The 24,602-nt window shown below is 47.3% G+C and overlaps 2 protein-coding genes across 2 annotated transcripts; one reads left to right on the top strand and one right to left on the bottom strand.

Annotated features, from left to right (window-relative positions):
- Window positions 1–1,165: 1,165 nt before the first annotated feature.
- SLC35A2 (solute carrier family 35 member A2) lies at window positions 1,166–17,020 on the top strand. The gene is made up of 5 exons (XM_083593763.1): window positions 1,166–1,299; window positions 3,972–4,154; window positions 5,233–5,384; window positions 6,355–7,076; window positions 15,093–17,020. Exons 1-5 carry the CDS (start codon window positions 1,242–1,244, stop codon window positions 15,118–15,120), a joined length of 1,143 nt encoding a protein of 380 aa, XP_083449889.1. The 5' UTR covers window positions 1,166–1,241; the 3' UTR covers window positions 15,121–17,020.
- Window positions 17,021–18,018: 998 nt separating this feature from the next.
- PQBP1 (polyglutamine binding protein 1) lies at window positions 18,019–24,219 on the bottom strand. Its single transcript, XM_083593984.1, has 7 exons — window positions 24,067–24,219; window positions 22,623–22,753; window positions 22,093–22,204; window positions 20,546–20,655; window positions 19,600–19,713; window positions 19,382–19,442; window positions 18,019–18,230 (listed from the first exon to the last, which is right to left on the bottom strand). The coding sequence occupies exons 1-7, from the start codon at window positions 24,210–24,212 to the stop codon at window positions 18,074–18,076; spliced, it is 831 nt and encodes a 276-aa protein (XP_083450110.1). The 5' UTR covers window positions 24,213–24,219; the 3' UTR covers window positions 18,019–18,073.
- Window positions 24,220–24,602: the final 383 nt, after the last annotated feature.

Genomic DNA, 24,602 nt, shown 5'->3' with positions numbered 1-24,602 from the left:
ACCGATAGAGAACCTACAAAAGGACTCTATATGGGCTCTTGGGTACCCCATAAGGTAAAAGGAGCAGTTGGTTTTTTTTACTTATATCAATATAAAAAAAGACTTGTCAGATCCAACGTTCAAATCCCCACCAGGCCATGAAGCTTACTGGGTGTGACCTTGTGGACCAGTCCCTGCCTCTCAGACTAATTACCTCGCAGGGTTGTTGTGAAGGTTAAATGAGAAGGGGAAGAACCACGCATGCGCCCTTGAGCTCTGGGTGTGGGGAAAGGTGGGGTATACATGCAGTGAAATACAGTGGACGCTCGGGTTGCAAATGCGATCCTTGCGGGATGCACATTTGCAACCCACAGCGGCACGTCTGCACACACGCGGGTTGTGATTCAGCGCTTCTGCGCATGAGCAAAGCGCGATTTAGCTCTTTGCTGAAACCTGGAAGTAACCTGTTCCGGTACTTCCGGGTTTCGGCGCGTCCGTAACCCGAAAAAGCACAACCTGAAGCTTCTGGAACCCGACGTATGACTGTAAATGAATAGATGACCTTCTTGTAGTGTATTTTCCTGTTTGCTTTTAAGGAAATGCAGTCTGTATGTGATGGGAAGGGGACTGCGAAGTTGAAAGAAGTAACAGGACTGGGGAAGTGGAAGGGGAAACAACTGGAGGACCCCCCAATTCTTTTATTTCACAAAATTTATATGCCATAATTATTATTATTTTGTTTTCTCCTGCTCTGGAGGGCAGGACCCGAACCAGTGGCTTCAAGTTACAAGATTCCGACCCATAGCTGTCAACGTTTCCCTTTTTTAAAGGGAAATCCCCTTATTCCGAATAGGATTCCTCGCAAGAAAAGGGGAAAGTTAACAGCTATGCATCCGACCAAACATCAGGAACAACTTTCTTGAACTCGGGAGGCTGTGGACTCTCCTTCTCTGGAAGTTTTTGATGAGAGGTTGGGTGGCCCTCCGTCAGGGAGGCTTTCGCTGAGATTCCAGCTGCGCAGAGGGGTCAGACTCGATGACCCCTGGGGGTCCCTTCCAACTCTATGATTTCATGACTCTATGGTTCTCAGCGGGCGAGTCCTCCGGAAGGAGCAGGGCCGCTCTGCCCGCTGCCTCGTCGCCCTTCTCCATGGCCTTTCCGCACTGCCTGCCCCGCTCCTCGGAAGCGGAAGTGCGTCGGGACGCTGGGATGCGGAAGTGCCGGCTGCGGCGGGGGAACTCGGTTGCCCGGCGGTTGCCACCATGGCAGCGGCTGGGGGCTCGGGGAGCAGCGGCGGCGGGAGCCCGGTGGCCGCAGGAGGTGAGAGTTGGGGGGCTCGGGAGGCGGTGAGGGGCGCCATATCCCCCTCGCCTCAACGCCCCGCAACCTGCCGGGGGGCTGGGCTGCGGGAGGGCAGGCGGATAACGGGGGGGGGGGGGCAGGAGCACCTTTGAGGCCGGGTCTCTCTCCGTGTATCATACAGACAGTTAGATATATAGATGCCTCTCCCGATAATACGAATATGTACGTATATATGAGAGAGACATTGGTATGTCTATAGGGAGAGAGAGAGGCATATACTGGGCTAGCCAGAGAGAGAGAGAGAGAGAGAGAGAGCCCTTATACACACACACATATATATGTATATGTAATACACACCCATGGCTGCTGGTGAGCAACAAGGAAAGAATGCTGTGCTGTCCTTCTCTGCATCTGGTCGAGGGTGAATTTTAGTGCACAGAGGAGGAGGAGGAGGAGTCTTTTAGCCATTTCGGTTGGGATCCTGGACGTGTGAATCCCTGTAGGAAACTCTGTCCCCACGTTACGCTGCCAATCCCCCCTTTAAAAGAGAGAGGGAGAGCTCAAAGAAATATTAAAGGGAAGCCTTAGGGAGCCATGGTGAGCCAGGAGAATGTATTTCATTACAATTTTGGTAACAGTTTCTAGTGTGACGGAGGCTTTGTGATCAGAATGGATAGAAATGGTAATAGCTACTAGCAAAAAGAAAGTCTGGAAGGCTGGCTTACCAACTGGTGACTCTGATGATGTGTAAAAGTTCTGCCTTCATTTTCAAAGGAATTATACCTCTGACTACCAGATTCTGGGGATAAACGTTAGGAACTCATCGTCATTTCCATGCCTTTCCCCTGTGGGAGGTGGGTTGCTGAACAAAGCAGCCTTCATTATACTCCTTTATGGGTGTTATTCTTAACAGTTAGTTCTGCAGTCCTATTAGGACGTCATAGGTGTCTCCAGGAACTGAGATGGGGAATGCCTGTACAGCTGTTTATTGTAATTCTTTCAATAGCTTGTATTAGGCTTCTTGATGTTTGATTTTCTCTTTCAGGAAGCAGGTGGCTACACTTTGCTGTTCATAGGAATGTAGTTCAGCAAGCTGTGGCTGTGCCATTTTTCTGTCCCCACTTCCTGCTAGGTCTGAGTGTGTCTCCCATGGCAGGTGCAAGATATTGTTTGCTGAGCCAAGCAGAGCAGGATGCCAGCTCTCTAGGATCCGTTTTGTGCGTCAGAACAGTGGGGTGGAAAACCCTGACCTTTCGCATGCCAATGGAGCTCTGAGACCTGGATTAGTAGATGTTAAACATTGCAAGAGGGGTGGGATTTTGCTCAGCCTGGAAGTTTATCTAAGTACTCTATGGTAGTAATTCCATTTGCCAGTTAAATTGGAAAGAAACCTTATGATTCTCCTTTGATGCCAGCAGCCAAGGTGATCAGGTGAGCCTCCAGCAGCAGATGGTGCAGGAAACAATTAGCTCTCATAAATGCAGGACTTGCCTTCATCCTAAAAATCTCTGGGCCCTTTATTTTAATTCACGTATACCTTTTTTCACTATTTATTTATTTCCAACTTTACAAAGTACATCAACTTCAGTACCAACAGTAAAAGTTTTAACATCAACTATAAAACTTGAGATCACTGTGTTACTTCATCATTTTTGTTAGTCATCCCCTAACGCATCTCATTCTCTGCCACCTTAGATGCTTTAGGACAGGCACGTCCAACTCTCTAGAGGCTGCAATCTACTCCCAGCATAAAACAACTGGCAGTGATCTACAAATTTTCATGGGGGGGGGGAGATACCAAAGTTGTTGAGCTTTTTGTTGAGCTTTTTTAAGGGAAGGACAAAGTTGCTGAGCTTCTTTTTTGGGGGGGGCAGGAACATGCACCACTAAAAAATCGTGATGCTAACAAGTAGATGAAGCGAAAAATACTAGTTTATTATCAGTAACGACCACCCATTTCACGGACAAAACGATGATGGTGGGGGTGGAGACTTCCAACACAATTCTTTTTACAGCCACCAATCAAAAGGGAGCCCGTGAACGACTGTGATCATTCTGTGATCGACCTGTCGATCGCTGTCGACCTGTTGGACATTGCTGCCTTAGGACATCATTCCATGGATTTCCATGAGTCTGGGGTGTCCTTATACTTCCCTTTGTTTTGTTTAAATATTTGATAAAGGATTCCCCCCTGCACCACTGCCACATATAAAGCACCCATACTAAGTTCACGTTTGCCAATACCTGACTTGTTTCAAACAAGGGCTTAGTGTGCCAAGACTTTAGTGCTCTTGTCAGCAACTAGTTGTATGAGAGGATCACTTTCTGAGGGGATGGAGGCTGGTGGGCTAGGGCTTCCCTTTCCCCCATCTCCCAAAGTGGGTTGTCGCCACAGGGTAGGCAACTGCAGTGGGGAGTCTGGATGTAACCCTTGGGCTTCCAGTTACTCATGCCTGCCTCTGTGATCACTGATGCACTCGGCCCTGGAAAACTCAGATTGTTTCCATTGTGTGGGGTTTTCCATGTTCTTCCTTGGACATCCCCAGCTTTGTTATAGGAATAGGTGGTGGTTCCCCAAACATCATCTCCCATCTGTCTCCGTTATTCAAGCCTTGGTTGTGGTAGTTGCTTATCGCAGCTTTCCGCTGCAGGGTGCGATACCGAGCTGATCCTTACTTCTCTTTTCCCAGGTAACAGACGGTTGAAGTACATCAGCTTAGCTGTCTTGGTGGTTCAGAATGCCTCTCTCATCCTCAGTATCCGCTATGTGCGCACGCTGCCTGGGGACCGCTTCTTTGCCACTTCCGCTGTGGTTATGGCTGAAATCCTTAAGGGAGTCACCTGCCTGCTGCTCATCTTCATTCAGAAAAAAGGTGGGGACTACTGTGCCTCAGAAGATGGAAACCCTTGCAGCAATCCTCCATTCCCAGCGCATTGGCCTGTGTTCACCAGCAGTCTTGCTGGGTGGATCATGGAGCTTTTGCTTTGGTGAAGACTAGTGGCTAGCTTGGAAAACCTGAATCTCTCTTGTTGTCAGTGATTCATTTCATTTAACTGTCTTTGCTCTGTCTTGCCTCTGGACTTGGCTCTCTATGACCATAATGCTATTGCTGTAAATATAAATGCATGATAGTATTTACACACACATACACACATTCTTATTTTCCCCCTCTATCAAAAAACAAAAACTCAACCATCCACTTAAATGAACAGGCCTTAGATTTGAAGTAAAAGGAAGTCATTAGTCACACATTGTATAATTAACCTACAGAACTGATAGCTCTAAGATGCGGGGGTAGCCACTAGCATCAATTCCTTTATAAAGAGATTATTTAGAAGATCTCTGGCTATTACCTCACACTGCCTGAGGGGATTGTCAGTAGGGTGTTAGGTATTTCTTTCAGGGTCCACTTGTGAACCTCCCTGAAGCCACTATTGGTAGACAAAATGTTGAGATCAAATGGGATGACCAGCTGTGTAAATTCTTATGTTCTAATGCCTACTCCGTTTTGCACATTGTAGTCTAGGGATTGGTGCCCAGGCTGTTACCTGCCAAACTTGCACAGGCCCATTCACTTCTAGGGATTTCTACCATCCAGCCCATTATAAACTTCAGCAGATGCTTCTACCTTAGCCAAGGCCTTGGCAAAGTAGTACTTTGTACTCTTCCCCCCGCCCCCCGCCAGGTGAATAGTAGCACTAGGCTCGTAACTGTGCGCTCACCATGAGGCAGGTGCGTGGAGTGCCAACACCTCTGTTGCTGTTCAGACTAGAAAGTAAAGGATTCCTTTTGTATGTTGACTCACATAAGAGAGAGCTTGGTGGGCGCTCTGCCGAGCCATCATTACAGCCTCTTTCATCCCTTGTCAGTTACAAATAATGACCCTTGTTAAAAACAACATTTATTTCCAACCAAGACAGTGGTCTCTTTGTCTGTCTCTCCTTTCCCAGGTAACCTGAAACAGTTTGCTGCTTCCTTGTATGACTCGATTGTGGTGCAGTATATGGACACACTCAAACTCGCAGTGCCTTCTCTCATTTACACCCTCCAAAACAACCTCCAATATGTGGCCATCTCCAACCTGCCTGCAGCCACCTTCCAGGTGAGACACCAGCTCTGGGACCCAAGTAGTCTTAGGTCCTCCCTTGCAGGTTATTCTGAAGAGGGTGCCCTACTCACTTTCATTCGCCCGCTTTATATAGATGCGCACATCCTGTTCTTCCCACCTGCACAATGTTGAATGAAGCCATGAAGGGTGGGTATCCTGAGATGTGTTACAATAATTTCTTAGAGCTCCTGCAGCATGTCTTAGTGAAGTCATGTGGAGGCATCCAGAAATGCCCACTGCTGTGTGGGACCATACCTATAGTTTTATTTTCCAAGCCTTGGTTAATAGTACACCCCTATCCTTCCAGTGAGAGCCATAGACAGCTGTTCATTGGCAGTTATTCTATTCTCCGGTGGATGGAGGAACCCTGCATATTCTGTGCGCAGAAAAGCAGGATTATTTCATCTGTATAAATTATGCAAATTAACCAATTCAGCAGTTTTCTAAATGTGGGAAAATCTTCATTAAAAAAACAAAACTATTTTGTATAATTCTGGTTCTGTTAGTTAGGGGAAAGAGCAAACTGTCCTTCTGGGTTCTTAGAACTTAGCAGGTATCGCCCACTTATTCTCATTGTTCCCACAGTCGTAAAGGCTTGTATTCATGCGCTCTGTCTCTACTTCCATGGAATTGCGGTATGCACACTCCTGGGTATGTGATTCTGAGCCTCTACCACTTCATTGGCTTTCAGGGGTTAAAGTGAGTTCATTTTGAATTGGTTAAACCAATGCCACACCATTTGAGACCTTAGCTGAATTTGGTATGTGGAGAACAGGGTATGATCTGAAACGGAATCGGGGTACTAAACTGCAGTACTGCATTGGAGGCCGTTGTCTGTTTAGTAACAATGTGAACCTATCTAGAGAATAGGGGTTGGGCCTTTGTTGTTGGTCCCACCCTGGCTGGACGTTCTCCTCTCGCACGGCATGTTGGGATGCCTACTAAACTGCACTGCCTTTCTCAGGTCACCTACCAACTGAAGATCCTCACCACAGCTGTCTTCTCTGTGCTGATGCTCCGCAAGAGCCTGTCCCGTCTCCAGTGGCTGTCCCTTGTGCTCCTTTTTGTCGGTGTGGCCATTGTCCAAGTGGAGCAGCAGCAGGCAGGGGGCAGATCACCCCCTGGAGGCCAGGGAATGCAACAGAACTACATGGTGGGGCTTGTGGCCGTGGTGGTATCATGCCTGTCATCTGGCTTTGCCGGAGTCTATTTTGAAAAGATCCTCAAGGGCAGCGCAGCCTCCGTCTGGCTACGTAACGTCCAACTAGGCATCTTCGGAACCTTGCTGGGGCTGTTGGGGCTGTGGTCCACGGAGGGGGCAGCCGTGGCTGAGCGTGGATTCTTCTTTGGCTACACCCCGCTTGTGTGGGGAGTGATCCTGAACCAAGCTTTTGGCGGCCTGCTGGTGGCTGTGGTGGTGAAATATGCTGACAACATCCTCAAGGGCTTTGCCACCTCCTTCTCCATCGTAGTGTCCACTGTGGCTTCCATCTACCTCTTTGACTTCCACCTCAACCTGCTCTTTGCTCTAGGAGCAGGGCTGGTCATAGGGGCTGTCTATCTATACAGCTTGCCCAAGGGACCTTTGGCCAGCCGCTCCTTAGCGGGGACAGCTACAGAGCATCAGGGCCACGCAGCACAGAGCAAGGAACTTCCTTCTGTGACTACAGATGGCTTCTTGTCCAAGTCAGTGTTGGTCAATTGAGAAGAAAAGAGCACATCCACCATACCTGTTTTTGGTTTCTTGTGAAGTTTCCACAACACTTGTCCTCCCCCTTCAATTTAAACCTATCCCGCCTCTGATTCTCTCCTGCCTCGTGCTCATCTCTTCTTCTGCCCCCCTAACTTTGTGCTGACCACTCACCCACTCTCTTCCACGCCGCCCCCATCCCACTTCTTCCATTGCCAACTCAACTTCTCCAGCTTCTCCCTGACTCTTAAATGTTATGTCTGTTTCTCCACTATGCCTGTCTGGGGACAATCCCTGCCCCACCAACAGAAGCAGCTGGAGGGCAAAAGCTGCTTTGGAATCACCTGGGTCCTTTGCCTTGAGACCCACAAAACTCCCTCTTGTTTGGTCAGCAGGGAGCAAATTCACAAAGAGGTGTATTTTTGTATGAACACTCTGAACGAAGGATCCCATACAGCCACTGAAGGGGATGTGTATGTTGCTGTGGAGATCATGTGCTATGCATAAGCAGAGAAGGGTGGAAGGAGACCTCATCTGCCATTGTGGAGCATACAAATGTTCCTAGTTGTTTTGGGTTTTTTAGTGTCGTTTTTAAAAACGCCACCTTTGAAGTGGTAGGATTTTGCTTGCTTACCACTGGCCACTGGGAATCTGTTAAGTTAATCTACTGTAGTAGATGAAAATTAAATGAGAAGAGTTCTGAGTGTGTATGCTTGTGGGAGAGTGAGAGTGGCAGAACTTGTATGTTTGTGAAGTGAGAAAAATTGAGAGGAGAGGAGAACTGGATAGGAAGTTGGTAGTGAGGGAGGGGGCTGCTAGGAGCCCTGGTTCTCTTCTTTCTCTGGCTCTGGGTGGATAGTTGGAACTACTGGATCATAGCAGGATTGGAGCTGGGTTCTAGGCAACCTTAATTATTTCCTGCCCTCGGCATGTATTTAGTGTCTATAGTCTTTGAGGATCACTGGGTAAATGGAGGGGGAGCATGAATCACTAGTTACTAATGAAGATTTTCCTGTGGAAGACACTGCAGAACCAAACTGCAATCTGCTTGTCTCATTTAATGCTTGAAATAGCAGCACTTGTGGGGGGTGATGGGACAGGGATGTCCCTTGTTGACAGTGCACAGAGGACTGACTTGCACAGATGGGAGGTGGGAAATCTTCATAAACACTTGCCTTATGCTGTGGCTCAATGGAGGTACCTGGGAACCCAAGACTTGAACGCCAGATACTCTGGAATCGAATGGCTGCCACTAGGGGTAGGGCAGAAAGCTGAAAATCAGCACCATTCAGATTCTTTCATACCCTACAGCGTAGAACATTGGGTGGGTCTAAATTGCAAGCAGGATTCCTCGCTAGCTTGGCAGCCTGCACAGTGTAATGCCCACTGACTGTAGTGCAGCCATGTATTTGAGGGCTGCTAGTTTTACGGTTCCAGGCAAGCAGCCAAAGCAGGTCGTAGATCCCCTCATGAGCTGCCATACGTGTTTTGTGGGCTGTGCTCAGCTTGGTGGATCACCGAGTTGTGCAAACTGGAGCCTGAAGGGTTAAGCCATGGAGGAGTGGGGGGGGGCACTGTGCAACTCGGGTGGTGGCAGCTGTGTCCATTTGGTGCCTCACTTTTCCCAGCTCTGCTCATGGAGGGTTGGTGGGAGAGCAGCTGCCTTTTTAAGAATCCGTACGCATTCTGTTCCTGCTGGGGCGATGTTTCGTGGAGATCACTAAACCTAGAAAGGGTTTTTTGGCGTCAGGCGTATCAGTCAGGTTTTGTGTTGGGGTGGGAAGATAATCAAAAGTAACATGGTATGTGTGTATATATATATATATATATATAAGGTTTTTAGATTGCTGATCATTTTCTATGAATCCTGCTTTTTTTACAGAAAAAAAGCCTGTACCGTTTGCCAATGTACATGAACCACAGATGAATAAAGAGAGTGTATTTATTTAGCCGTATTGCTTAATGATTGAGGAAGCCTCGGAAAGGGCAGACCTTTGCCTCACTCACTGCATGTCTAACCCTATTAACACTGGAAGGCGCTTGGGGTGGTATTTGGGGCGGGGGGGGAGGACCTTCATCGGATTGGGGCTCTGGGTCAGCCTTAAGGTAGACAAGGGGTCAAGACTTGATTTTGAGCCAGGATCTGGAGAACAACCCTTTTCCAGTGCAGGGATTTAGCCTTGGAACACAGAAAGTAATAAAAGCTGTTTGGGTTCGCGATGCTTTCCCCTGACAACATAAAGTAGCCACAACCAAAAGCCACAGCTGGGTTGAGGAAGAAATAGGGGTCTGCCTGCTGATTAAATGGATTCGTGGTTGCTCAAGTAAAGCTAAATATAGTTGCATTCTTAATAAATAGCTCTGGAAGAGGACATCGTTTTCATTTTAGATGATGCATGCACATATCTCAGTAGACCTCATCTTAGAAGAGACCTTTCCTCCTGTGTGTAAGAAAAAATGGAGAGATGTCTCTTCTAATCTGGGACCTTCTAATCTGGCCCTGGTTTTTCGAACTACTTCTATTAAGTAGTTAGGTTTTATAAATGAAAAAATCTGCCTGATAAATTTGGAACACTCCTTTAAACAAATGTTTCTAATTGGCTAAATATTTCAGTGCTTGGGATCTGACATTTTATTTAGTAAAATCTAGGGACACAACATGATAAATTACAGCCATAAGGTAGTCCCATATCTCTGTGTCAGAGTTTGGCTTAGTTTGTGCAAATAGAGCTGTATCCAGTCCCAGAAATAGGCTGCACACGAACTTCTTGCATAGCCTCCAGTCACCCCTTTTTATCTGGGAGAGGCCCTGGTTTCTGGTACCTATCCTTGATAAAGGATTGTCTTCCGGAGAGAGATTTTAGGGATGTCTTTTGAAAATATGTATATAAATATGAAATGCTAGCCTTCAGATTTCAGTCCTCCCCACTTCTCTAGAAATTCACTCTCTGGGATGCATCTTGATGCTCCTACAACACACATCTCATTGCCCAAAGGGCCATAGCACATGGCTGGCATGCAGACACTCCCAGCGCCAATGCCATTCCCAGGCCTTGCCTCACTGAGCAAGAAGCCGCGTTGGCCTAACTTGGCATGGGGCATTTTTCTATGTTCCTAGTAGAACAAGAGCCTAAGAGCTTTAGAGGATCAGGCCAAAGGCCGATCTAGTTCAGCCTTCAGTTTTGGTGGTGGCCAACCAGAAGCTCATGGGAAGCAGGACTTTGGTGCTGTGGTGCTGCTTCTGTTTGCTCTGTGGCCTCCTCAGATAGTAAATCAGGAATGGAGAACCCACATGTTTCTCTAAAGCTGCTCCCACCTGCCTGTCTCCTGGTGGCAAAGGACATGGCTCCTTGCCAGAAGTTGGGTTGGCAGTTCCTGTTCCAAATCAAGGGATCTACATCATGTCTGGTTTGATCTCAAGCTGTACAGGTGCCAGGTGATAATCAGGTGTTTGACAAGTGGACAGCCCCACAGGAACACCCCCTCAATTAAGGGGCAAGTTATTTTGACACCTGAGACAGAAAACTGCCCTCTGTAGCAGTTTAATATACAATCACAACATGCAGTGCTGTAGCTGCTGGGTAACTGTTGGGTTTTTTTTGTCCTGGGTGAAGCCTCCAGAGCAGTGGTTCTCAACCTTGGGTCCCCAGATGTTTTTGGCCTACAACTCCCATGATCCCTAGCTCACAGGATCAGTGGTCAGGGATGATGGGAGTTGTAGGCCAAAAGCATCTGGGGACCCAAGGTTTAGAAAGGCTGCTCCATTAAGGTTCTCAGCCTGTGCCTGGCGGTGCCAAACACTGTCTTTGACCTGGGTGAGATCATGCCTAGTTTCACCCCTGCTTTCATGACACCTGAAACCAGCGGCCTAACTCTGCCCAGCAGTAGTGCCAGCCTTGTGCACTGAAGCTGGAATGAGTGCTTTGCTGAAGTGAAGGACATGAGGCAGGAGTTGGTAATGCAGGTGAGCTGTGCACAAGCAAGCTGCCAGCTAGCTCTGTTGAGGCTCCTTTTATTGGCACAATATGCAAAACCAGGCAGATACAATTTGGACTATGACCTTTACACATCTCCCAATCCTGAGATCGAGGGGTGGTACAAAGTTATTTTGGCACCTGTTTCCACCGCGTCATTTTCCCCTTGCACAATGTATGACGAAGGAGACAAAGGTCACAGACAGGGCACGGCAGACTACTAAGAGAGCAAAAGGTTAGATAGAGGGCAAGATGTTCAGACAGCTCTGGGGGGAGTGTGCTCCGCACCACAAGGTCACGCATGCAGACAGCTGAGGCTGAGGCGGGAGTGTGCTCCACACCCAGCAATCATTCCTGCACTTTGCTAAGCCCAGCCTGCTTCTCAGCTAACGAAGTGGATACGGTCAGCCTACTAACACATTTCATGGAGTAAGCAGTTTTAGGATAGGGCATGGTACGTAAAAGGACCAACCAGGTGGAGAAGGACCTTGAGCAATGTTTAAGTGGGGCAGGGTTTGGTGAGGTAGAGAAGGTGAGGTTTCTGGGTGTCAGAACATAGCTGAGCTATAATAATAATAGAATAATAATTTATTATTTATACCCCGCCCATCTGGCCGGGCTTCCCCAGCCACTCTGGGCGGCTTCCAACCAAATATTAAAATACAGTAATACATCAAACATTAAAAGCTTCCCTAAACAGGGCTGCTTCAGATGTCTTCTAAAAGTTTGGTAGTTGTTGTTCTCTTTGACATCTGGTGGGAGGGCGTTCCACAGGGTGGGTGCCACTACCGAGAAGGCCCTCTGCCTGGTTCCCTGTAACTTGGCTTCTCGCAGTGAGGGAACCGCCAGAAGGCCCTCGGTGCTGGACCTCAGTGTCCAGGTAGAACGATGGAGGTGGAGACGCTCCTTCAAGTATACTGGACCGAGGCCGTTTAGGGCTTTGAAGGTCAGCACCAACACTTTGAATTGTGCTTGGAAATGTACTGGGAGCCAATGTAGGTCTTTGAAGACCAGTGTTATGTGGGCTCGGCAGCCGCTCCCAGTCACCAGTCTAGCTGCCGCATTCTGGATTAGTTGTAGCTATAAGGAATGTCCCTGGAAAAGGCTGGCCAGGATGTTATTAGAGGGAACCCAACCCAGAGATCACAGGGCAGTGGATCGGAAGGCTCTGGTCCATTCACCAGAGGGCACAAACCCTCAGGGCTGAATGCAAAAGGCGCCCAGGACTCATCATGCAATTTCACCCAGGACCCATCATGTTCCATTTCAGACTGCAAGTTGGGGAGTCGTGTGGCTGAACGTTCCTCCCTGCACGCAGAAAACAAAACGTCTGAGAGAGTTGGTAGCCTAGTCTTCCCCCAGCTTAGCAGAAGAGCGCATGCACACATAAGAGCCTGGTATCAATCCCTGTATTCTAGAGAGGCAGCAATAAAACTGCTAGCACATTTGCAAAGCTAAGCAGGGTCCAGTGTGGTTTCAAATGGGATGGGAGACTGCGTGTTGAGATTCCTGCATTGGGGGGTTGGCAAAGTTGACCCTTGGGGTCCCTTTCGATTCTGTGTTTCTATTCTAAGTAGGGCTGAGAGATTCCTGTCTGAGAACCTGGTGGGAGACTGGGGGAGAGAGCCAGTTCCAGCCACTACAGACAAGACACAGCTGGATGGTCTGACTCTGTAGAAAGCAACTACTGTTCCAAGTTTTGCATGTGAAGGGGCTTTTAAAAAAAGAAATAATTGATTGCAGTGAGTCAATCTCTCTCTTTCTTAGTAACGTAGTCTGAGAATATTTATTCTACCTGCCGCATATATGTATATTAAAGATATTTAGCTCTGGGGCACCTCACAATCTCAAAGGAAAATGAACTACCATCTAAAAACAATAAATTGGCTACAAACCAGAGGTAGGTGTCTATATACCACCATGGCTCTGACTTTCACTTGCAGGAGAACAGTTGCAGCTGAAGAGGTGCTGGAAGCCCATGTCCTCTTCATGGACTTTCCAGAGGCATCTTATTGGCTGCTGAGCGAAGGGAGATGTTGGACCAGATAAGCTTTTGGCCTGATCCTTGGAGATGCTGTTCTTAGAAATTACGGCTACTGCCTTGTCTGCTGTTTGTGTGGCCTAAGCCTTTGTGTGATTTGCTCTATGGATCTCAGTTCACATTTGATACTAAACTTTAAACGCAGTGTAAACAGGAGTGAGTGAGTTGGATTAATTATCTGACTCGATATAAGGCAATTTCCTACATTCATATGAGTGCAGAATTTGAAATATCCTAGCTTGGGTGTGGGTGTGTATGTTTTATTTATTTATTTATTTTTAGCAGAGTATGCGCAGCTCCCTCCCAAGGCCTAGAAATGGTTTACTGCAGTGCAAAATAGCTACCGATGTTTCCCAGCGGTCACGGCTGTGTCCGTTCTGTCAGTTTCTGTAACTGCAGTGTGCAAGTGCAGAAATGGTCGGATGCAGAATCCAGTGTCCTAAGAACTGCAGCTGTCTCCTTTTTAAAGGAAGGTTTTAGTTTTTGGAACTTCCAAAGATTAAGAGAACATGGACATGTGAAATTAGAAGCGGAAGGGAATGTATTATGCAAAAATTGAGCATTTTGTTCAACTGGCATTTTACTTTAGTATATCTGTCTCTGCTTTCAAAACACACAAGGTGTCTTTAACACCTTAATTTAAACTTAAATTGCGTAACGTATACAGGTTGCAATGGGTTTGTTTGTTTGTTCGTTTCAGTAGAGAGTATTCAGAACCGCCCACTTCCCTTATCAACCCTTCCTGCCTTCCCTGTTGTTTTCTTTCCTGGATTGCATAATCTATGGCTCCGCATCTTTCTCTGCTAAACTGGAGGTGAAAGAATTTCGGAGGAAGTTGCAGTTGTGGCACAGATCAGAGCTGGACAGGTTTCAGGCTGGTGATATGTTCAGTACTTTGGTTTTTTATTACTAGAACTCTGAGGTCTTATCAAGCAGAGCCAAGTGCAATATTGTGGCTCATGGGCAGGCAGACATACACCTGAGTAAAGGAACAGGCTACTTCTGAGCACATGCAAAGCCTGGGAATTTGGTGAGCACAATACCAAGCACACAAGTCCTTTCACATACCCCCCCCAAAGCCCCTGTCACACACACACACACACACACCCCTGAAATATTTTTTGGGGGCTTTTTTCCTCTTGATGCCATAGAACAGGATTAACCAGGGGCTAAAACTCCGGCCCTGGCTACTGGTAGGCCTACTCAGTGCTTTGATCGGATGCATTTTAATGTCACCAACAATGTCCCCACATATTGTCAGCCCTATACTTTTTAAATGAAAGCTGCAATGCTGAGAGTGCTGAATTCTGCACTCAGTGTCAACATACCCTCCAACAATGTCCTATTCAATCATCATCATCATCATCATCATTATTATTAATAATACCCCACCTATCCGACTGGGTTGCCCCAGCCGCTCTAGGCAGCTTCCAACATATATAAAAACATAATAAAGCATTAAACATTAAAAAAAAACACAGACTTCCCTATACAGGGCTGGCTTCAGATGTCTTCTAAAGGTTGTATAGTTACTTATCTCCTTGGCTCAAGGGCCGCATAGCTCCATACCCTCCAACATTTCTCCAATGAAAATAGGGACGTCCTAAGGAAAGGCAGGAAATAAGTAGCTATCTTATCTCTAAAAGACATCTGAAGGCAGCTCTGTTTAGGGAGGTTTTTCATATTTAATGCTGTATTGTTTTTAACACTCGATTGGGAGCCGCCCAGAGTGGCAGGGTATAAATTATTATTATTATTCCATGATAAATAAGAAACCCGGATAGCTTCTGTAAATCTGGAATGGTCCAGAAATAGGGACACTTGGAAGGTCTGTGTCAGCCTTTATGCTTATAGAACGTGTAGCTCAAAGTCTGTTTTGGTTTGTTCAATAGCGTATAACAAAGAACGAGTGGCGCACACTTCAATTTTCTCTCAAGGATGTGTGTGTCCATTATATCCTTTTAGCTCAACCATTATATTTTCATGCTTTCTTCCAGGATCTTGGCTAAAGAAAAAGGATCTTAATGCACCAGAGGGAACAACTTGCGAGACCTCAGTAGCTCTGCACCTCCCCAGGCTGAAGAGGTCCATGTTTTAGATTTCGTCCTGACGCGTCCAAGGAGCTGGCGAGTTCACAGCCTCATTGTGTTTACAAGGATGGTGGGACCACCCTGGCGATGGCAGCTCTTTGGTCACTCTGCTCTTCCTGGCATCAGATCAGCATGGATTCGTGACGTTATGTGCTTTCCATTGACAGTGGCTTTTCTTTCAGGCACCTGTTGCCAACCTGTAAGACCTCCAGAGGTTTGGGACTACAACTCCCATCATTCCTGATGGTTGCTGACTGTGGCTGTTGGGAGTCGGAGTCCAACAGCTGGCAGGGCTACAGGTTGCTTTTAGGCCCGGCTCACGCTTGATGCTTGTGACGTCAGGCAGCAATTTGCCATGTCTAACTGAACCATCACAGTTGCACGGAGTAGCTGCTTCATGAAATGAATCTTTGAAAAAGCAGGGAGCAGCCATTATAGCATCTACATCTTAGTAGCCCTGGGGAATCTTCCAGTCCAACTTTTACCTAGAGAGGCTGAGCCAGTTGTGTTTACAGAACTTTTCCAGCATGAAGAATCTTACAAACTGCAGTTTGGGACAACCAGAGCAGGTCTCTCTCATTTGCCCCCCCTGCCTTACCCCGATGTTCGTTCAGCATCCAACCTAGCAGTTTTTTTCCGGAGAACTCAAAAGCTTGCTCACAACTTTGTGATGTTTTGATTGGTGCTGATAATGTTGCTACCACGCTGTGATTGGGGATTCTTCACCATGGCCAAGGGACCAGCACAGCTGTCTTCCATTTTCATGGCTATCACAGATCTCAGTTGTCAGTCAGTGAAGGGCAGGTTCATGCTAGCATGTATTAGATGTCATTACTGTGCACTTTGTGGCCCCTTCTGTGTTGTACATTTAAATATGTACCATACCACTTTAAGTCCTCATGGCTTCCCCAAAGAATCCTGGGAACTGTAGCTTGTTAAGGGCGCCTATTCCCCTCACTGAACTACAATTCCCAGTGATGTGACAATCCTTATTCCCAGGGAACTCAGGGAATTGTAGCTTCAAGGGGAATTGAGGGAGGGATCTCTTAACAACTCATCACCCTCAGCAACCCACACTTCCTGGGAATCTTTTGTGGAAGAAATGGCTGTTTAAAGTGGTATAATACTGAGTTAAATATATAGTGCAGCCAGGGCCTGTGACTAAATAGCTGAGCACCTGAACGCTTTGGGACAGAATCCTGTTTGTTGGGGGGGCATACATGCCAATACTTGTTGCATTCAGCTGCACTTGGGGATTCATTTTCTTTGAAGAACAGTGCCAGATTATAATTTGTGCCCAAACCTATTTTGTTTTGTTTCACCCCATTGCAGGAAAGTAAAAGCCAAAACAGTCCCACCAGGTCCTAATTCCAGTCCTCAGATTTTGGCTGCTCTTTGCAGCTTAGCAATTATTTAAAAGTATGGCCTGCACATTGTTTGGCCAGAGTTAAATTCAGGCTTGGTGGGTCAGAGGGATGAGAGTTGGAAAGGGGCAAAGATGCTTGGGCTGTTTACATGCTTGGGCTGTTTACAGAGTAGAAGCTGATGTGAGGGCAGGGCACCTATCCACCCATTTCGCTTAGGTTGCCACCTCATGTGTGCCTCATTTTGCTGTCACTAAACCAAGTGGGATGGTGCCCAGGTAGAACCTGCAGTCCTCGTTCATCCCCTCCATCAGAGTGGCGCTGTAGCATCGTGTGTAACTCAGTATTATGAGAAAATCATTGCTTAGAGATCTGCGCTTGGAGCAAACACATTATATTTTTAGTACTGACAATGCTTTTCCAACACTTCTTTAATATTGTAGAAACTAATACATATTTGTAAGCAAACAAGCTATATGTGGAGTTGTCATTTGCAAATTGCTCCATGCCATGGCTGCTGGCTCTGGGCAAATGGATATGGCTTTTGTGATGTACATTTTCTACCTGGAACACATCAAGGTGATACATGGTGTGGCTGAAGACATTTCGGTGCTGGGCTCTGCTGCCTTGAGTTCTCCAACCCTTCCTGACCAACATAAAGGATGGGATCAGCTTGAGGAGATGGCAGAAGTTCTTTTCCTTATGGGACAATGTTCCCATGATGCTCATATACAGCAGTGAGAAAAGCATGGCAGAGACACCGACAACTCTAGAAGGCTTACAGACAGGTAAACAGGTGCCTTTCTAGACCTATAGCTCCCTATGGGTATAGAAAGCCACTCCTGCAGCCTGATGACATCGCAGCTGCTTTTTGTAGACTTCAAACATTACAAGAGGAAATTGAGTCAGACACAGGGGACCCAATGCCTCAAGAAAGCAGCGAAGGAGTACAGCAGAACAGGAGAGTATCCTTTCTGTGTTCACTTGCAATGCAGTACTGCCCCTGCTGGCCCAACACAGGAGAGACAGATATTGCCATAGAGCGGGGATTGGGAACTTGTAGCCTTCTAGAGATTGCTGGGCCACAGCTCCCCTCATCCCAGATGGCAATTGGCCATGCTGACAGAAGAAGAGTTTGGATTTGATACTACCTGAAGGAGTCTCAAAGCGGCTAGCATTCTCCTTTCCCTTCCTTCCCCATAACAAACACTCTGTGAGGTGAGTGGGGCTGAGAGACTTCAGAGAAGTGTGACTAGCCCAAGGTCACCCAGCAGCTGAATGGAAGAGTGGGGAAGCAAACCCGGTTCACCAGATTACGAGTCTACCACTCTTAACCACTACACCACACTGGCAAGAGCTGGACTCCCAATGCTTGGAGGGCTGCATGTTCCCCCAGCTTCCTGGATTGAGCCTCTTCTGTGCACAGCGAGTTCCGTTATTACGATACACAGCAAAGCCACTCACGGCACTTGTTTTCCTCTAGCTTTATTATCAAATACATTAGGGAAGGGGAAAATGAGCATCTCAGTCCTGCTGCTTGGCCCGCGAAGCTTCTGCATTAGCGCGCAAAACTGCACCAGGGCTTGGGTAGGGGCGCTGCTGGAAGAGCGGGCCAGCTGCCGTGGTATCTGCGCCAGTCTTGGCTTCGTTTCGTTTGGGCAGCCCAGTGGACCAGGTTCCCCTAGAATGGGAAAGAGAGAGCTGGGATGTCAGAAACAATGTTAGCCAGCCACACCTCACGCTCGGCCTGTTCTCCGTTAAAGCTTCCCTGACACATAGCCCCCGTTTTGCCTCAATTTCCCTACTTGGATGGCAATACGACTGTGCCCCTGCTTCTCATTTCCTAGACTTCACTTTAAGATAAGGAGTCGAATCTCTCTAAATGAGTGAAGACACCTTAAAAATACCATCACACTTTCAAAATTCTGTGAACAATGTACAGAAGCAACATTCAGGTTTATGTGTGTACTGCCCAATGTTACAGGAGGTCAGTAATTCTGGAGACAGAATTAGGCTTCCCAGAAACAGCTTTTAAAAAGTAAGTTTCTAGCTCCTGATGAGTAAAAAATATGCTTCTCGGTTTATGGGCAATGGCTGCTGCAACCTTAGAAGGCAAAGAAGTGGCTGAAAAGGGTTTTCCAGGATTGGGTTTTTTACTGCTCTGTAAAAAGTTCTCTTTTTTGTTCCTTCCCACGGCTAGAACAACTTCATTGTGAGATTATGCAAAAACCAAGTTAAACTCTGCAAACGTGATTAACCGATGGAAGCTTCACAACTCTGCCTTTGAGGGCAACATTTTAAGTACTTATTCTAGGAATAGTGCTTTAAAGCATCCGTTTCTCGTGCTCCAAGATTTGTCTGCAGTGGTGGTCCAATTGCTCTTAGACAGCATTGGGCTGGGGTGGAGGGTTTCTCACTGGGTTAAGAGGACTGCAGCAGGAAGTGCAGAGGGGACAGGCTTGTGAACACTGAAAGCTCTTTTTAATGATTTCGCTGCAATTTTACATACCAAGGAAAACTAAATGGTACTCATTTAGCCAAAATACCTCTTGACTTCCCAAGCCATGTTACAGCTTTTTAGCACCCTTCGCTTTTCGAATTTGATAGCTGAAAAATTCAACGCGCCCTGGCGCTGAAGGCTGAATCGAAGACCTCCAGCTTGCAAAGCACAAGCTCTGCCAATGAACCGGAGACCTCTGTCCTTGCCTGTGGTGCCCCAGTCTACCTTTGTGGGGGGGGGAGGGAGGGGTTCAGCTGCTGTGCCCAGCTTAAGGGGCATCTCCTGGAGCTGCATTGCTGAGCTCCCCACCCTCCCATTCTCAGCAGACTCACCGGGGAGCATCAGAGTAAGCGCTGGGGTCCATGGGGTCAAGTTCTTCATCCTTCCGGCTTGCTGTGGAGGACAGACAAGAGGAATGCAGGAGTTTGGCCACCGCCCACACTTCCCGTGCTCCCCCTTCCCCATTGGCAAATGGATCCCAGAAGCCCTCCCTCAAGCCCTTGGGAAATCCTTCTGATGGCAGGGTCCCACAGTGGGGAGTGGCCCTTACGCTTCTTGCTCTTGGGGTAGGGGGCCAGCTCCTCCCGTCTGTGGTAGCGGCGCTCCTTCAGCTCTTCCCGCTCCACCTTCTCATGCAACGAGTGCTCCATTTTCTCCTCGGCATCTGGAGGAAATTTATGAAGCTTGCATTGCCATACTCAAATATAGCCTCCCGTCGGCCCAGACCTGGACATTTTCTACATGGTAAAGTCACAGCTACATTTGTTGCTGGGCTTCAAGAATTCTCCAGCAAGTATGAAAATTGTCATTTCCCACATCTAAGAAATCTCTGGAAGGTGGATTAAGTCAGGATGTGCTGAGCTAGGCCACCCAAAACCAGCCCAGAGCTCCAAAATCCACTTAAGAGTGCTCATCAGCTGCCTTCCAAAAACACATTACTATCAAAGCAGAAATCCCCTCTCCCCGCACTCCCTTAGACAGTAGATTTATGGAGTTGCCAGCTGATCACAAAAGTCAGCTTGGCTTCCTCCTGTGTCTTTAACTGCAACTTAATGTGCAGAGATCAGCAGATGAAGTTTTTCATGTCTTAGAGATAAAGTGTTATCTGCTGGTGCAGGGATTTGCTTGGTGGTTCTCAAACTTTTTTCTCTGGGCCACACTTTCAGAATAAAAAATTGCTCATGCCACACCAATTTTTTAATTGATAAGAAATACATTGGAAAACAAAAAGGAACCACCTAGCAGTGCTTGATTTACAACATAGAACACAACTGCCGTCCACCATATCCCTATGGCTCAATGCAGATAAGAAATGTAAAATATGCTTGATAATATCAGACATGCATTAACCCCAGCGACCAAATATCAGATTGCATAGGACCGGAGTTTTTCTCCCTCTTCCACAAGGCTAGACCCAAACCTTTCACCCTTAGCTTCACCTCCACATCATTCAAAATCAGCACATGCAATCCAAAAGCAAACGCAGGCAGCCTCACCTAAATTGCTCTTCAGTTTCTTAGCTGCTTTGGTCACCACTGAGCTAGGATCATTGGGCGACAGCCACGAAACCAGATCCGTCTTTACGTTCCAATAGTAAGGGAGGCCGCTATGAAAGAAGACGGGAGATGGTTTCATCCATTGCCATTCATAGCCAATGCCTGCATTACCAAACCATGAGTAAGCCACACTGCTCTTTGTTTTCCCCCCATAGGGATGAGGAACCTATTGCCCTCCAGATGTTACTTGGCTTCAACTCCCATCAGCCCCAGCCACCTTTGCCATGAGGGCTAATCAGAATTGCAATCCCAACAGCCTCCTCATGCCTGTCTGTGGATTTCATAGGCCACTGGCACTCACTTCAGAGAATCTCAGGAACAGGAGAGTCAAGTGCTCTCATTTACCAGGACACACACTCCTGTTGTGTCCCTGGACAAAAGTAGATGCTGAAGCTAGGGTTTCAGTTTCATTAACTAAATAAATATCCTGGCTTGCTTCTCACCCAACGACCTCTCTTTCTGAACAAATTAAATGGATTCTTAATTGTCTTCCATCCAGGCACTGATGGGCCCATTTAGCTTCAATAACTCTGCAGTAAATGGGATTCCCAGACACTGTTGTGCTTTCTGTTTGTTCGCTTGTAACTTATTTGTTGATTTATTATTTGGGGGGAGGTTTTGTTTGTGTGTGTTTGTTGTTCTTTTCTTCGCTATGTATTTTGTATTTTTATCTTGCATTTTTATTCTGCGAACCTCCCTGAGATCTGTGGATGAAGGGCAGTATATACATTTTATAAATAATAAGTCATCATGAGTATGAGATTAACAGATACATTTTTTCCACCACACACTTGAAAGCTGAAAACATAATTGAGAACTATTAACTGTAACCTCACACCACCATTACAAGTCTAGTAGGATATAACAGCTTGACTAGTGCTGGGAGTTTGAAACTCCCATTGTTCTAGGCACATTAGCGCAAGCAGTTTCTGAGCTCCGGGCGCAGTACTGCACCTAAGAGTGCCTAAGATTTCAGATTAAAACTGCAGAGTGGAAGGAAAGGAGGACCTTTTTCTACCTCCCCACTTCCAGCTACTCTCTGAAGACTGGAGAAGAGACCCTCTTAAGAATATATGGGGAGGTGAGCTGGGGAAGGACTAGACCATGTGAAAAATGAACATAATATTTTAGCTGCAGTTCATTCATTTTCAGCTTTGTACTCTTGTTATAAAAAAGCATGCCTGGACATTCCATTGCTGCACCCATAACCTTGGCTTAAGGTACCGTTTACCTCCTAGCTTTCATATCTCAGTTTCTAACACTGCTGAAGACATGCTACCCTCTTATTGAGAGGTGGGGAACCTTTTTCATGGACAACCTTCCCAGGGTAGTAAGCAGTAGTGGGCAGGCTAGAGGCAAGGAGGAGGCAGCATCACAGGCATAAGTGCAAGAAGGGCTGGGGAGGAGTGTAGCTTGGGGAGGCAGGGGCATGACTTGGAGAGCCATATTCAGGCTCTGAACCTGAGATTCCCCACCACAGCTCTTACCAGGCAGGGTCGATGACTTTGTACCAGTTCGGTGGCAGGTTCTCAATCCTGGTAGCTTCATAATCAATGTGGTCGTCATCATAATCTTCTGCGATAATTTCTTCCTCTGGCTCTGACAGAAGAGAGGGCCCGAAGGAAACGGGATTAGGCTTGGAAAAAATATGTGGGCAAGATGTAGTAAAGTCTCATGAGCCAGATTATTTGAGATGAACGGTTCTGATCTGTTCCTTTATGCAAAGCCTAGACAAGCATCCTCTAGCTCAGGGGTAGGCATGGGCTGGATGCGGCCCAATCGCCTTCTAAATCTGGCCACAGATGGTCCGGGAATCAGTGTGTTTTTACATGAGTAGAATGTGTCCTTTTATTTAAAATGCATCTCTGGGTTATTTGTGGGGCATAGGAATTCATTCATTTCCCTCCCCAAAATATAGTCCGGTCCACCACATGGTCTGAGGGACGGTGGACCGGCCCACGGCTGAAAAAGATTGCTGACCCCTGCTCTAGCTAACCAAGGATACCTCTATACTTACCAGGCTCTACATGCTTCAAGAGCCCTCGCCTGGCCAGGCGGGACTGCAGAGCCACTGGCAGTGGCATTAGGAACTTTAGGAAGTATTCCAGCTGAGGCAGGTGGACAAGCCTTTCCTCTAGTTCCCTGTTCCTAAGCAGAGAAGGAAAAAAATAACACATTACATTTTGTGACATTTGAGTATCTCCTCCTTGCTTCCTACATTCCAGGAACAACCTGTAAGCTTCCCTGCCAGAGTTTCTACTCCATTTCTCCCCACATTCTTTTCCTGACAACACAGAGCTACACAAAACCTTTCATGGAATTGCCAACTCCTGTTCCTGGGAGTTTGGTGACAACTGCTGCACCACACAATGAGTTCCTCTATATACCTTCATGGACAGTTTAGGAACTAACATGAACTTGTGTGTATGAGCAAAGGGAAAGGGCGTGATGTAGTCTGCAGCAGGGGTCTGGGGAAAGTTGTTTGACTGAATAGATTCAATGCTTATCTGTCTGCCTTTGTCTACAGGTTAAGTTTCTTACTCTTCTGCATGCTACTTCATTGCACTCTCCAGTTTAGCAGAGATATCACAGGATTTATTTGAAGCATTTAAACCTGCCCTTTAGCTCCAAAGGCTCCCTAATCACTCCCATTACCACTTGATTCCGTTAAGCCTAGGTGAATGAGAACATTTTTGCTCAATGCCTAAACACAGATAGTGATGGCGCCAGGCATGCATCCCTGGGGAGCACATCTCATAGGCAGGCAGCCACTGCTGAAAAGACCTGTTCTCTCATCACCACCCTCCACACCTCCCTTAGAGGAGGGCCTTGGATAATAACACTGGCAAGGTCCAGGTTAGAGGATCATACATGGGGCTAGTTCTTAAGTTTCATTAGTGCATCAAGCTTGCAGCTCAGTAACTTCCAAGGCCTAGCGCTCACCAAACTGGTAAACTCACATCTGAGCTGTTCCACTTTAGACAATGCATGGGCGCTGCCAAGGGAAGTGGTGGGCAGGGAGAAGGCTCCCTGCATGCAGAAATCTAGCATCCTGACAAGGACAAACAACAAGAGTCCTGGCAAGTATATAGAAACCTATATTTCGTGGGTTCAGTAAAATACTCAGTGGTCTGTAATGTGTCAATCTTCGAGGTCCATAATAATAATAATAATAATAATAATAATAATAGAATTTATATACCACCCTATAACCGCACACACACACACACACACACACTGCTTCTGATGCAACACAACAAGCCGTCCTGGAAAACATTAGGGAAAGGGGTTCGAGCTTGGTTGCCTTACATGCTAGCTTTCTACGTGCAAGGTATGGCAGGCGAGGCGCCCGTTCGCCGCCTCAGGGAGAGACAGCTCGACCCTCAGCCGCCCCCCCCGCGACCCCCCCACGGCAAAGGGCCTCCCCTCAGGACCCCAGCCCCCATATATCTCCCACCTACCGCGGCGCAGCCAAGCCGCCTCTCGGCAATACCCGGCTCAACGCAAGCCGGGAAGCCTCAGTCTTCCTTCGGGTCAGCGAGACTCTTTTTATCTCCCGCCCCCAGCACGTGACGCGCCTCGACCAATCATCGTATAAGGAAAGCATAGCCCGCCTGAGCCCCTTCCCGTCTTGAAAGGATTTGAGCAATAACAGGGATGGGGGGAGGGGGAAAGCCCACGCCGGCCAATCCCAAGAAAGGAATCCCAACTGGGTCCACCCACTTTCGACTTACTCTTAGCCAATCAATCAGAGATTTGGTTTGCTTCTCCAATGAGCGGGGGAGCGAAGCCCCCGAGAGCCCGCCTTCTCTTTGATTGGCCGCGGGTATTGCCGCGGAGGACCATAGAGGCAGCAATGAAGAGTCGTTCACCACCATCCATCCCCTTGACACTTGTGAAGTGACGTGGAACCACGTCTCCCTTGCAGGCCGATAGTCAGGTTGTGCATCCACAGCAATGACTAGAAGAGGAATGGCTGCTGGGAGGAGCGCAGAGA

The sequence above is a fragment of the Podarcis filfolensis genome (assembly GCF_964270895.1).
Source record: "Podarcis filfolensis genome assembly, chromosome: 17".
NCBI classification, from domain to species: domain Eukaryota; kingdom Metazoa; phylum Chordata; class Lepidosauria; order Squamata; family Lacertidae; genus Podarcis; species Podarcis filfolensis.
This window is presented reverse-complemented; position numbering and strand designations above follow the sequence as displayed.

Bases quoted from the DNA above. Each gene is read 5' to 3' on its own strand.
- PQBP1 (XM_083593984.1), bottom strand. From the start codon at position 24,212: ATGCTTTCCTTATACGATGATTGGTCGAGGCGCGTCACGTGCTGGGGG. The intron at 20,656-22,092 runs GTAAGAGCTGTG...CTTCTTTCATAG, and splicing joins AAAGTCATCGACCCTGCCTG to CGGCCTCCCTTACTATTGGA. The intron at 18,231-19,381 runs GTGAGTCTGCTG...TTCCCATTCTAG, and splicing joins GCTTACTCTGATGCTCCCCG to GGGAACCTGGTCCACTGGGC.
- SLC35A2 (XM_083593763.1), top strand. From the start codon at position 1,242: ATGGCAGCGGCTGGGGGCTCGGGGAGCAGCGGCGGCGGGAGCCCGGTG. The intron at 1,300-3,971 runs GTGAGAGTTGGG...CTCTTTTCCCAG, and splicing joins GAGCCCGGTGGCCGCAGGAG to GTAACAGACGGTTGAAGTAC. The intron at 5,385-6,354 runs GTGAGACACCAG...TGCCTTTCTCAG, and splicing joins TGCCTGCAGCCACCTTCCAG to GTCACCTACCAACTGAAGAT.